The sequence below is a fragment of the Euprymna scolopes genome, chromosome 11 (assembly GCF_053919585.1).
Source record: "Euprymna scolopes isolate OS-2025 chromosome 11, ASM5391958v1, whole genome shotgun sequence".
Taxonomy (NCBI): Eukaryota; Metazoa; Mollusca; class Cephalopoda; order Sepiida; family Sepiolidae; genus Euprymna; species Euprymna scolopes.
Window position 1 is genome coordinate 96,864,305 of NC_136492.1, and position 15,326 is coordinate 96,879,630.

The 15,326-nt window shown below is 34.8% G+C and overlaps 1 protein-coding gene across 2 annotated transcripts in view; it reads right to left on the minus strand.

The window, feature by feature from the left end:
- Positions 1-11,475: 11,475 nt before the first annotated feature.
- LOC145287977 (uncharacterized protein CXorf58-like) overlaps positions 11,476-15,326 on the minus strand; it is a 53,435-nt gene continuing 49,584 nt past the window's right edge. For both annotated transcript variants that reach the window (XM_080135953.1, XM_080135952.1), the window contains exons 9-10: positions 13,534-13,660; positions 11,476-12,211 (exon numbers count right to left, since the gene is read on the minus strand). In XM_080135953.1, the coding sequence (XP_079992079.1) occupies positions 11,957-12,211; positions 13,534-13,660 (382 nt within the window). In that variant the 3' untranslated portion in view covers positions 11,476-11,956. The remainder of the gene's footprint in view (positions 12,212-13,533; positions 13,661-15,326) is intronic.

Sequence of the window (15,326 nt, forward strand, 5' to 3'; positions counted from 1 at the left end):
CATCTGCAGAGTGACTTCAGTCACTCCCCTGCTGGTCATGCTCTTTCTATCCACAGTCAGCATCTCTAAGTTGCATCCATTCGGTGGACCACAAACTGAACTCCTCACAAGAGACCATGTGCAGCCTGAGTCAATCAATGCATCATACATCACTTCATTGACACAAACATGCATCACTGGCTGATTGGTGTTCATTTTTCCAGGAGCAAGAGTAACGCTCGCATGTCGTCCTTGTCTCTATTTGTTTGAATATTTTGACATTATGTAGTCCTACCTCTAGTATCTGTATCATCGGATGGTTGGCTTACAGTGCTGCCTTGATCATTCAAACTGGTAGTGCTCAGCCAGATGATTGGACGCAGAGCAATTAAAGCAATGCAGTGAATTCTTGGGTGAAGCCATTTTTTTCTGTGACTGATCAGTCGACAATGGCAGCAACCCTTACATTGTTCACAATGTCCCTTGCTCGGATTAGCATGCTTTTCATCTGGAAGTAGTCAATGTTTGCAGATCCACACACCAATTCCTGGGTATAGACAGGCAGTCCAGCCATGAATGCATACTTCAATGTTTGGCTGGGGACTCCTCCAAACTGAAGAGTTTTGCCATTGCAACATATTACTCGTCTACCGAATCATCTGAGCACAAGGTGCATCTCAAAACCTGCTTGTATGCTTTGCATAGGTCAAGCACAAAAGCCCTGCATAGCGCATCTTTTATACATATCACATTGGTTTTACTGCATCCGACAGTTTCTGGTAGTTGCAAGGGGATTACTTGCTTGATCCTCTCAACTCCCAAGATTTTGCAAATCAGATCCACTCTTTCCAACCAGTCTACAATAGATGTTGCTCTGTAACATTATGGTATGAGTTTTAAGTCAAACCTTCCTTCAGACATAATGTCAAAATAGCTTGTTTTTGAATTTCTTGTTTTGGTCGTCTCCTACTTCTCCCTCCTCTCCCTCTTTTGAAACGAATGATGCACAAGACTCTGTCTCTGAAATAAAATACGATTTATTTGCTTCTGCACAAGAGAAAAATTTAAAACAGGGTCGTTTTTAATGTGAGATAATATCCAGCTCCCCAAAAAGGGGCACTATGGATTAGGGCAAAAATTAAAAATTGGCTCAGTCTAGAAAGGTTTCCTTTTCATTGGCTAAGGACAAATCAACTTAGTGTAACATCAGAACAGATATTACTTATTATATTTGAAATACTCATTTGCACAAAATGTAAAAATATTACAAACTGAACAAATTAGGCACAAGGTTAAGTGTAGGGATAATGAGTGTCGTTGCTCATCCTTGATCACAAATACTTTAAATTTCTATCCTACTCTAAATTAGAAATATCTCAGTCACCACAATACCACATTCATTCCAGGGGGTTACTTAAGTTAAACCCAAATTTGATCGCAGGTAGAAGCCAGGAAACAAAATACTGCCTACGCAAGAAAATGCATCGTCTTTTATGCCCTTGAGGCTTGCAGGTATGCAAATGAGTACGGGCCTCGCTTTGAGTCAAATCGCGCACGCGCAGTGCCATTTCTGCGTCGGCCGACATGACGTTCGTCTCATCAAGCATTGTCTACACTAAAATAATTCAATATTCCATAAATAAACAATTTCGATAAAGAGTTATGTCCCTTAGATTAATTCAACACTGACAAAGTTATCTCCCTTAAAGAATTGATGCAGGAATCATCATCAACGCTCTGATCTCCATCTGGCATCAATTGTGATGGATGGCTTTCGTCTGGGTGAGGCCCTATGTTTTGACAAGCTTCTGGGTTTGACCTTTACTCCTGATCTGAAATGGAACACGTACATCAAGTCTGTTGCCAAGGTCGCTGGAAAGATGGTGGGATCCTTCTATCGCTCCAGAAGATATCTCACTACTGATGCAATTCTCTATCTCTATAAAAGCCAAGTACGTCCAAGGATGGAATACTGTTGCCATATCTGGGCAGGAGCTGCTAAAAACAGCCTATCCTGCCTTGACAGAGTACAAAATAGACTTCGTGGCTTAGTGGGAGATGCCCTTTTCTCTACCCTGCACCCTCTCTGCCACAGAAGAGACGTTGCAAGCCTATCCTTGTTTTATCGTTATTTCCATGGCAGGTGCTCGTCTGAACTCCAATCTCTGGTCCCCCCTCGCCAATCTTTCACGAAAAACACCCGTCTAGCTGAATCCACTGTGAAAAATTTCCCCCACTCTATATCTGTGCCTAAATCAAAACGCGGATTCCATGAACAAAGCTTCTTTCTTAGAACTGCACGCCTGTGGAACTCTGTTCCATCTGCCTGCTTCCCACCGGACTACAACTTGGATGTCTTCAAGTCCAATGTTAACAAATTCCTAATGAACCGCCCCCTTAAGTAAACACTTCATCAAATCTCCACACTAACGTAATGTACTTGCAATAACCCTTATCCCTGAGTGGCTTCCGGGCCTTGATAAGTGGTGATCACAGTGTAAAAAAAAAAAAAAAAAAAAAAAAAGGTGTTCATCATTTCTCTATAAAGCTTTCCTGTTACCAGCGGTATACAGAACAAATATTCATTTTGTTCGTTTTCAAGGTCAAGAGCGATTCGAGGATAAGAATTAATGATGTGGAACGAGTGACAACCAAAGTTAATCAATAAGTTTGATGACAGACGGGATACCCTAACAAAGAAGCTCTAGGTATATGGCTGTTCCTCTTGACACTAGGTAGATGGAGGAAAGTGGGAAAGTATGTTTCCATTTTGGTAAAGAGGCGAATTTAAGTTGTGGATGTCTAAGAAGAAGGAACAATAAAATGTTGCTCTATATTGATCACCTTCAATGAAAATAAGGAAAGAGTAGAGAGAGACTAGCAACGTCTCTTCTGTAATAAAATGGGTTTAAATAACAGAAGGGAAAATCCCCAAGTAAATTTCAGAGTTGACTTTTAACTCTGTCTAATGGAGAGTGTACTTCCTAACATGTGGCAACAGTACTTCATCTTTGGACGTACCCGACTCTTCTTCTCTAGGTAATCAATTGCATCACGAGTATTAAAGGATCCAACCATGTTTCCAGCGACGTTAGCAACAGATTGAATATAGGTCTTCTATTTTAGATCTGCAATTAAAATCGGCCCTAGGAACTTATCAATGTATAACTTATAAAATAAAGTCTCTGATTTCGACTGATCTAAAATAGGGATTCATAGTGATGGAAAGAGAGAAGCTTGGTTTTAAAAATAACAAACCACTTTTTCTCTATTGCACTATTGAAGAGAAAGAAGCAGCTATTCCTTGAACACAAGTGCTTTTCGAAGTGCTACCCTAGACAGTTATGTCATTTGCATAAATGTTAACAAACGATCTCACAATATGATTTGTAAAATTATTAATGAAGATTATGAAGAGACGTGACCCAGGATAGATTCTTGATGCATGCCTACATCGATATAATGTTCCTCCAATTTCTGTTCATCCATTAATGATTAAACTGCTAAGTAAACTGCATGATTTTTCGAATCCAGCCAACTTTTAGTCAGTTATGAAAGTACAGTCATCAACGTACAGAAATCTTTTAATCAAAGCTTTAAATTCTGTGTATTGATGCTACGACGTCTGATATTAAACATCTGAACAGTTGTTTTATATCTAATATAGACTCCATATGATCATCCATCGAATTCCATGAGAAAAAAAAAACATAACAAAATAAAATACGAACATCACTGGTGCAGGCACATGAATCTGCTCAACACAATTCCTGATCAGATAGATTATCCGCAATATTAACATATGTTCCTGCTTTATAATAAAAAGGTTTTAATATAGAAATGAACTCATCAGGAAATGTAAGTTTCGTTAAGATCTGCAACATAATAATTCTATTCACGGTGTTGCAAGCACAGTCACAGTTCAAAACATGTCAAATATGAAAGAAAAAAGTGAGGTATTTAGTTCTTTTCCACTGCAAGAACTGTGACCTAGTGTCGGAAAGTAGGATTGAGAAATTAGCTCCCCCAAGGAGGGGCACTCTGACCTTCAAAAAAATGCCCGGACAGTCCCCGGTAAGGGCACCCCAGGCGATTAGCTATAAACTAACCCCTTCTCAAAGAGAGAAGGCAAAACCTGGGAGGGTGAACCTCCTAGAACTGCACAGAATTAGCATCACGTCGCATTAAACAAGGATCAGATCATCATAGGAATGGTCGAATCTCTATTAATTTTGGGGCTGAGGATAAAAATCCCTAACCAGCTAAAGAAAAGAAAAGAGTAATGACCATTCAAATAACAACATCAATATTTATCTCAGTCAAAGAAAATAATAATCTTATTGTCCATCATAGTTGCTGAACGAATGAGAATACATCATAATGGGAATAGAAAAAGCTTACACGGCATCTCAGTTTTGTTCAAGCTGCTGCTAAGAATTTGGTGGCATCACGATGCAAATAAAGTGAGACAAAGATTACTCAGCTGTTTTTTTTTTATTGTTGTTGTTTTTTTTTTTTTAACTTTTCTCCAATTATCTACGGATCTGTGTAATTTTTTATTTAAAAATTTTATTATTTTTTATTAAAAAAATTTTTTTTTACGACAGACGATCATATTTTCTTTTCTTTTCATAAAGCTTGCATTGAATAAAATAAAATTTTGAATAATAAAAAAAATACTATAAAATGTTAAAAGTATATATGTCAGTAGATAATTAAATTGTACTTTGTTTGATATAAGTCATTTGTTGTTTTTTTTATCTATTGTTAAGTGTTTGAAATTTATGTATAAATTCCATTCAAAAGATACATAAAAAAATACAAATAAAAAAAGAAATACTTAAATTAATAACACGGATACTATTAGCCTGTCCAATTAATGAAGTTGTTTTTCAAACTTTCAGACGTTACAAAAAGACAAAATATTTTAATTATTAGTAAAAGCAGTTATATCTTTTGATTGCGGGATGAAGTAATAATCACTTTTGAAAACGGCGATAAAAAAATTTAAAAAAATGAGTTTTATATATTAAAAATTAAATAATGGTAATCATTTATTGGTGTAGGGGAGATAACTGATTATTTTAAGATGTAAGGGAGATAACTTTTTGCCACCTGATTTTAAATATAAAAGATTTCCACAAAAACTCAAAATCTAACATAATCCAATCAAAGTCGATTAGACTAATACTAGCCCACTTTTAAAATTAAAGATGTGGTCAGCATTGATAACATGCAAGTAAAAAATGGCCATTAGTTTCATGTAAAAAAAAAAACACTTTGTTTTATAATTTTATCTATAAATCGGTTTTAGTTGCACTAGTGATTATATTTTTATTTTGTTGTGCCTCTGCCTGCCTGTGTTCTTTCGAGCCCTAATCCAATACAAATGCATTTTTACTATAATAAGTAAAAATGTCTTTGTATTGGAATAGTGAAAAATATTGAAATCCTCCCATAAACTAATATATATATATATATATATATTATTACATATTCACCCTAAACAAGGCACATTGCCACTTTGATGTAGGGGGCTACTATCAGAGGCAGCAACTACTGGGGCACTATGTTGGGATTTGGGCAGCAAGATGTTGGTTCACGTTACACTTGAACTTCTGCATGTCAGTACAGTTGGGGAAGCAGTGACCTGGAATGGAATTCCAAAGTCTAGCGGTTCTGGGGAAGAAACTACTGGAGTAGAAAGATCTTTTTCATCTAGGGATCTCTACTGTGTGGGGGTGGGATTTAGCTACCTGTTGGGTTTGTCGAGGGTGTCTACGTCATGGGGGCACAAGTGCCTGCAGTTCGTCAGAGCATTCATCATTAAAATACTTGTAGAACAGACAGAGGGATGCAACGTTTCGTCGATGGGAGGCTGAAGCTTAGATGCCAGTTCAGGGCCTATCTTTTGAACCTTGTCTAGGAGCGAGAGACTAGCAGCAGATGCACCAGCCCAAATGTGACATCAATACTCCATACATGGGCGAATGGTGGCCTTATAGAGGTACAGGATACTTTCAGGTGCCAGTAGTTTTCTAGCACGGTAGAGAGAGCCTACCTTTTTCGCAGCGGCCCTGGCAATGTTTTCAATATAATTGTTCCAACTCATGTTTCTTGCGAACGTTAGGTCAAGCAGTTTGAAAGATGTACTCTCAGACGGGGAGTCACCGGCCATTTCTATTAGTGGCAGAGAAGGTTTCTTGTAATTATTGAAGGAAACCAGTTTAGTCTTGGCAGCATTGAATGTGACCATCCATTTATGTCCTCCATTCCAATACAGATTGGATGTCATCCTCTAGTGTTTTTGCCATTTCTTTAGATATATGTTCATTTGTTTTCCTGTTGTTCCTGTCATATATATATATATATATATATATATATATATATATATATATATATATATATATAGAGAGAGAGAGAGAGAGAGAGAGAGAGATTAGCTTTACCTACCCAGTGTGCCCCAAGATGTAGTGAAGTCATTTTAGTTTTAATTGCTATTTGACGCCACCAAAAGTGCTTATATCCCCACTTGACCCCAGTTATAATGAATGGTTCTCATCTTTGACAAAATTCTGGGACTGACCTTCATCCCTTACCTAAAATGGAAGCCCAACTGCCAAAATCACTGAAAAAATAGTGGAATCTACCACTTCAGAAATTATCTTACTTCCAACACAATCCTCTACATGTACAAGAGTCAAATACGGCCTAAGATGGAGTACTACTGGCTCATGTCGGGTGGAGCTCCCAAGAGTACCCTTTTCTGCCCCAACAGAGTACAATACCGTCTTCCAAATTTAGTGGCAAAGACCTTTCTGCCTCCTTATGTTCCCTTTCTTACAGAAGAGACATTGTAAGTCTATCTCTGCTCTATCGTTACTTTTATGGGAGGTGCTCGACCGAGCTCTAATCTATGCCTCTTCACTGTAAACTACAAACACTCGTCTAGATACAACAACCGTCAACAATTTCCCTAACTCTCTATCTGTACATAAAACTAAATAAAAAGGCCATGAACAGATTTTTTTCCTAGAACTGTGGGACACAGTATCGTGAGGCCGCTTTCCAGCTGACCATAATATGGTCGTTTTCAAATCTAATGTAAATAAGTTCTTGTTGTGCCATCCTTTTGAATAATTAACCCTACTCAATTTCATCATTATTGATCATGTTGTCTCATCATCCACCGAACACTTAATCCTTATCCTAGATTAGCCTTCAGGCTTTGATGAACGGTGATCCCTAAGTAAAAAAAAAAAAAAAAAAAAGAAAGAAAAAATGTGGATGTGGATATTTTAAGTTTATTGTTAAAAAAAAAAAAGGAAAAAAAAAATCTTATTTACAAGGGAGACAACTCTTTTTATATTCTGTAATAAAAAATATGAGGTTTTCATTTTTGGTCATAACTGAAATGTTTTCATTTTATTAGTTTTTTAAAATATAAAATATTTTAACTAATTTGTAGTAAAGTATGTTATTGTCAATAACATCGTACAACAATTACAAATGAAAATTCGTGAGTCAAAATTAAAGTTTTATATGCCAGTTTAAATACTATTTAGGTTTAACTTTTAAAATCTGACAAGATAATCTATATGTCTATAAAAGTGAATTGTCTGTGTGTCTTTGCGTGTACATTTCCCTACGAAGCTACTCTGTCAATTTTCAGTTTACAGACTCGAGATTTGACATTGGTATTGAGATTTGAGAAAATCTTTTTAATCTGTTTTTGGGCAGAAATTTGGCTGTCAAGGGATCAAAGTTCAACGATTTGACATTTAAAAATTCTACCAAACTCCTCCACCAATTTTGGGTCTAAACATTTGAAATTTTAGATGTAGGTTCTCTGGACATGGATCAAACTTTTTTTAATTTGATTTGAGCACAAAACAATAAATGATAAGAGGTGAAAATTGGAGTCAAAGTTTTTTTAAAATTGACCTCTGCGGTCTCTACCAAATGTTTCAGCCAATTTTTGGTCTAAGCATTTGAAATTTTACATAAAGTGTATTCAAACATAAGGTAAGCTTCTTAATCGGCTTTTAGCCGAAAATTTGGCTGCCAAGGGATCAAAGTTCATAAGATTTGGCCTTTATGGTCTATCGAACTATTCAGCCAATTTTAGGTATAAACATTTGAAATTTAACATAAAGGGTATTCAGACATATAGCAAGCTTTTTAATCAGATTTTGGGCAAAATATTGGCTGCCAAGAGATCAAAGTTGAAAGAGTTGACCTTTGCAGACTCTACCAAACTCCTCCGTCAATTTTCTGTCTGAACAATTGAAATATTAGATGTAAATTACCTAGACATAAGTAAAACTTTTTAATATATACATACACATGCACATAAAGTTATGACCAGTACATATATATATATATATAGTGCCGGCAAAAAGAAAGTCCGCACTTATAATTTTTTCAAAAACTGCAAATTTAAGCTAAATTTAATGTAACTGTTTAAACAACCTACACCCCATTTGATTCGCCTTTTATTCTTCTGTAATTTTACCTGTTCATATTTGACTTTTAATTGAAATATTTTAGTGTTCACGTCAATTTAAAAAAATAACTTCAAATTGAGGAGGCAAAAAGAAAGTCCGCAGTATCAAATTCGCTTAAAACCAGCTTAAATTATCGCCCCTAAATCAGTTTAAAATATTCACCAACAGGCAACAAAGCATCTCTAATCGTAATTGTTGTTGTTCCAGGTTATACAACGTAACATTTAGTTCATATGCCATGACTTTCTCTTAGTGATCGTCAGGAGCTCATTAATCTCCACCTTTCTGGTCTATCCAATCAAAAAATCGGCTGCAGACTGAAATGTGATGAGAAAACAGTATGAAAGACTGTGCAAAAGCACCAAAACACTGGCAGTGTTCATGATGCTTCTAAATTTGGTCATACTAGAGTTACTTCTAACAGGGAAGACAATGATATGTCTTTCTACTGTCAAGGACAGATTAAGGGAATTTAATTTGCAAGGATATGTTGCAAGCTGTAAGCCAATGATTTCTGTAAAGAACAGAAAGTGCCGTCTGGGCTTCATCAGATGAAATGAAGATCATGACCCTTCATATTGGTCAAAAGTGCTTTTTAGTGACAAAAGCAAGTTCTGTAGGCTAGGCAGTGATAGTGAAGAATTTAATCCTAGGTGCTCAGTTTCAACACTGCAAGGTGGTGGAGGTTCAGTTTTGGTGTGAGGCATTATTAATACCAATGGTCCAGGGCCTATAGTTCGCTTGCAAGGTCGAATCAATTTGACCAAGTACATTAATATGTTGACTGGGCATTTTCTACCCTATTTTGGCCAGGATTTGGATGATAATCCCATCTTCATGCAGGATAATGCTCCCATTCACACAGCTGACAATGTCAAGAGGTTCCTGGAAGAGCATGATATTCCGTGTTTGGATTGGTTTACACAATCTCTAAAACTCAATCTTATCGAAAATGTATGACATTACATCAAGCAACAGCTACGCAATGATAAAATTTCAAATTTGGAAGAACTTTGGACAAAAAATTAAAGAAAAGTGGGATGCCTTTTCCCCGGAGTATTGCCACAGTCTAATTCAAGGAATTCCCAAAAGATTGTAGGCTGTCAAATTGCAGAACGGCTAGGCTACTAAATATTAACTAGTTCATTGTGTTCCTGTTAAATTTGTGTTGCATTAATGTCCTAAAGTTACATTTAAATAACAATTTTCCATTGTGCAGACTTTCTTTTTGCCTTTTCAATTTGAAGTTATTTTTTTAAATTGACGTGAACACTAGAATATTTAAATTAAAAGTCAAATATGAACAGGTAAAATTATAGAAGAATAAAAGGCAAATCAAATGAGGTGTAGTTTGATTAAACAGTTACATTAAATTTAGCTTAAATTTGCAGTTTTTGAAAAAATTATAAGTGCAGACTTTCTTTTTGCCGCCGGTGTGTGTGTATAATATATATATATATATATATATATATATATATTAACAAACATTGCAACAGTATTTTTTTCCAGTTGAAGTAAAAAAAACTTAAAATAGTTTATAACAAAACCTTCTTCCTGAGTATCGATTATATTCATAATATATTCATACTATTGAGTGAGTTCATTTTCCAGTTGTAATAATATTTTGGATACTATTTCCTTCAATAGTTTGATTAAGAAGTTTTCTAATGTAACTGAAAGACTCAGAAATATTGGTAATAATAATATCTTTTTTTTCTAATTCCTTGCATGAAAAAAAATATATATATATAACACTGCAACAGTAACTTTCTCCAATTAAATAGTATATGCCTTAAAATAGTTTATAACATATCCTTCTTTCTAATGTATAAGGTACCTTCAATAAGTTTCCAGACTTTTTTTTGTATGGGCACTTTGATAGTACACACATGAAATTCTAGTCCTCTTCGCAGTAATCTCCTCTGGCTGCAATGCATTTGTTGTACAATTCCAACAACTTCTATAAGACTCCATGGAAGTTCTCTTCTTTGACCGTGTCAATGAACCCCATCACAGTCTCTTTCACTTGTCTCATGATGACAACCTCTAAGGTTTTCTTGGAGCTTAGGAAATAATCAAAAGCCACAGAGAGCAAGGTCTGGACTATAGGGAGGGTGAGGAACTTTCTTGATGTCCATCTTGATCAAATAGTTTATCACAAATAATTGTGTCACAGTTCCCACACTGACACCAAACTGCACTCATTGTCTTTATAGACACACAACGGTTCTTATACATGAAATTCTTTATTTGGTCAATCAACTCTGGTATTTTGATTTCCTTAATCCTCCCACATATCTCATCATTCCTCACAGATTCCGTTTCCTTTCAATCTCTTATACCACTCAAAAACTGATGCTCGATTCACACAGGATGGTCCAAAAGCAGCATAGGTTTCTATGTCATTTTTCCAAGTTTAAAACAGAATTTTATTGCATATCGTTCTTCTAAAGTCTCCTCACGTCCAGATTGCACTTTTGAAATTCACCAGCTGTGACAATCAGATTTTAGTAGGGTGTATTCCAATTCCTGCTGTAGCTGTTCAGTTGAAGTTAAAATCATAAAAATGGATCGGTCCTGGATATGACCTAAAACTATATCCGATGGTGAGGCCCCACTTTTAAAGCCTTGAGGAGTGTGGAGCCACCCTTAAATTGTCATTGCTCCCAGGTCCACTCTGACCCGGAGTGGTAGTACCTGTTAGGGTCCCAACTATGGGTTATATAGAATCCGACTTAAAAAAAATATACTCCATTAAAAATCGTTCCTCAAAATAACTAGATTCAGCATTAAATAACATGAAAAAGGTTGATATGCCGTAAAACAAAAACAACCAACCAACCATAAAAATGGGTCAGTCATCTCATAAGATATATAGCAGTAACATACTGAATTTTCAAGGGTCTACAACAATTTTAAATGCCTGTAAAGAAAAGGTCTGGAAACTTATTGAAAGCACCTCGTATATATTCAATGCAAATATCCAAACTCAAGAGTAACATTTTTCAATGAACATAATGTCTAAGTTATACATTACACCAATTCATTAATCTTTGCATTCTTAATGTATTCGTAATGATGGCATAAAAAATAATAGTTTTGAAATATAGAAATAAGACAATAATTTTGTTTTCTCATATTTTCTTCTTTTTCTTTTTATCATACGAAAATCCTTTCAGGTGAGCATATTTATTCTCAAAAAAAGGAATTGTAATTCTGAACTCACATGCCACAAAACAAGTTGCTTGATACAAAATTCCATTCCTTTTGTGTGGATATTCTGTTTGTACAATTTTACATTCCCAACCACACAGAATAAATAAAATGAAACATGCAAAGAAGACGGGTGTTGGTTTAGCAATGGATATCATTATAGTCTTATAATAAGATGTCATCTGATTCAGTTATTAAGACGATTCCAGAATTATATGGAGATTATTAATAACCATCAGACAGCAAAAGGACAAAGTTTATGTTGGTAATCGGGGTGTACTGATCAAATTCTCGAGTGAGAGTTCTTGCGACCATTGGTAAAGTTTATGAACTTCTTTATCAAATTCATTCATGCCTAATTCATCGGCAGGTGATGGGACACTACAAAGATGGTGTGTCTTATCTGATGTCAGAGTGTAAGAAGTTTCCAGAAAAGGCTTGACTGGCAGATCTGTTGACAGTTGAGATTCATACCGATACTGCATCCCATCAGTTTTACCACTCAATATTTCCTAAAAGAAAAAAAAAATAATAATAATATACATCTACGTAAATGTCACAATGTAAATGTTTTCAAAAGTTAAAAAAATGATCAAGAAATTCATGCCTTGATGATGCATTTAAAACAATATTGATTCATATGAAATCTATTTAACAGAATTTAAATTTAAAACTAAAAAAAAATTTTTTTATATATATAAAGTACTAGTGTGTGTGTGTGTGTGTGTGTGTGTGTGTGTGTGTGTGTGTGTGTGTGTGTGTGTGTGTGTGTGTGTGTGTAAAACTCTCCCAGAGTCCAAACCACTGGACCGATCATAACCAAACCTGGCATGATGATGGTCCCCCACCTAGAGATGGTGCACACTATTTTTCAAGGTCAAGGTCAAATGTTAAGGTCAGGACTTTGCTGTACGCTCAGGTACCCATGAAGCAGGTACCCGAATGTACAGCAAAGTCTCACGAAAAGCGCGGGTATCTTTACTAGTCTTTATATAAAACAATGGTTGTTTATCACAAGTAACACTAAGTGAATACATTTTATTCAATGTGGCAAGATTTTGTTAAGCAAAAACATGAAGGCAGCAATTATTTGAAATTATTTTCCAAATTTTACTATTTCTTAATTGCCTGTACAACTGTAGCTTAGTTTTTATGCGTTTCTGTTCAATGTATACATGCAGGCTTTTTGTTGACCAACTAATAACATGTGGTTAATTATAAAAATAAATTGTTAACTATTCTGTACTTTCAAAAATAGATGGTTAACTATTCTGTACTTTTACCTAACAATTTTCAGGTTAAAGATGTCATGCTATGGTCCAAACTCGCAACTCCAAATTTTCCACTATCGCTAAAAATAGGCTTTTTATCCAAGCTTGCACCATCTCATTAGCATATGAGTAACAGAATTTCACATTACTTCACAAGACTAAGCAGCATATAATCAGATGTGGTTGCCATGTTGTTGTTTTTTTCTTTTTTTGCTCAAACTGGACGTTACATGCTACATAAAATCAAAGGTGTGTATCTATTTTTAACTATAATGCTATGAGCAGGCACTTTATCACAATAACAAAAGGTTTAACTTTGCTCATTTTCAATATATATATGTGTAAGATAATTTTCAATATAAATAATAATTCAAATAAAACTCTTACATATTTATTTCTATTTCCTAAAAACAAGTTAAACAAAATTTACATAATCAAAATGATTGCCAGAAAAACAAGAAACGCAAAATTTACAATCAAATTGAAAAAGTATCATCCACACTGTCAGATTTCCCCGCTGAAATTAAAAAAAAAAAAAAAGTAATAAATAAGTGAAAACTCACCCGATTTCTATAAACCTCTTTCATTCTGGACACACGTTTAATTGCTTGTTTGGATCTTCTTTTAGTATCACAGGAATCGAACGAAAGTTTTCGAGGAACTCGATGATTGTATACTTGACTGGAACATCTAAAATAAAATACAAATGATCAAGAAAATAGAAATTATTAAAATATAAATCAATAAGAAATTAAATCATAGAAAATATTTTGCTGCTTTCATTATATCAAGCGTTTTGATAAATATCCAAACAGACTTCAAATAATCTAATTTGCTAGTGTAAATACTTATCATTTTGATAATGTCTTTCTGCTCCATTATCTGTCTGTACACACAGTTCTCTAGGTTTAAATGCAAGGTAATATCAAGAAAGATCATTATAAATCGTGACACTCCAAAAATTCAACCCATGGAATCGTTAATAAAATTCACAATCTTTTCTACAATCCAACCATATTTGGTACTAAAAAGATTTCAGTTTGGCTTGTCTGGTAAGTTCAAGTGATGAATGTACAGTAGTCTGTTTTTTCTTTTTCTTTTTTTTTTTACAGCAATTCAATGATAAGCACACCTGAATACAACATGCAAAATTGTTAATAACTCTGACACGCTCCTTTCTCTGCACTGTTTTGATTTCGACTGTGATCACCATCTTTAGTTCAAGAAGAGTCTGAGAATTGTTTTGATAGACATAAGGAGCTATGAATTCAGGATCACATCTTCTACTGATGAGACGGCCACCAAAGTGCTCCTGCATATTATTAAATAATAAAACAAAGAGCGCTGGATATTAATGAATGAAACTTGGTGGATAACTTAGGATAGACTGAAATTTATTTTTACGAAATATATTTGGATTGCAGAAAAATGGTGAATTTTATTAATGACTAGCAGTTCACTCCAGCTTTGCTTGAACACTATGTACTGTTCATAATTTGCCCTACATGTGAATACACTTTATGTAAGATTTCAAATGTTTAGACCAAAATTTGTCTGAGTAATTCCGTAGAGACCACGGAGGTCATTTTTTTTTTAATTTGACCCCAATTTTGACCTCTTAACATTTATTATTTTGGTTTCAAATCAAAATATAAAGTTTTACCCATGTCAAGTTACCTACATCTAAAATTTCAAGTCTTTAGACCCAAAATTGGCGGAGGAATTTGGTAGAATCTGTAAAGGTCAACTCTTTCAACTTTGACCTTTTAGCAGCCAAATTTTTGCCCCAAAACTGATTAAAATGCTTGCTGCATGCCTGAATAGCTGTTATGTATAAATTTCAAATGTTTAAGCCCAAAATTGGCTGAGTAGTTTGCTAGACACAGCAAGGTCAAATGTTTTGAACTTTGACCCCTTGGCAGCTTAAATTTTCAACCCAAACTGATTAAAAAGCTTCCCTATCTTTGAATACCCTTTAAGTAAAATTTCAAATGTTTAGACCAGAAATTGGCTGAGTAATTTGGTAGAGACCGCAGAGGTCAATTTTATTTTTTAACTTTGACCCCAATTTTGACCCCCCTTAACATTTATGTTTTGGGGTTCAAGTCAAATTAAAAAGTTTAATCCATATCCAGGTAACCTACATTTAAAATTTCAAGTGTTTAAACCCAAAATTAGCGCAGGAGTTTGGTAGAGTTTTCAACGGTCAAATCGATAAAGTTTGACACATTGACAGCCAAATTTCTGGCCAAAACTGATTAAAAAGATTTTTTTCAAATCTCAATACTTCTTATGTCAAATCTCGAGTTTCTAGACCGAAAATTGACAAAGTTATTTGGTAGACACACACATACAC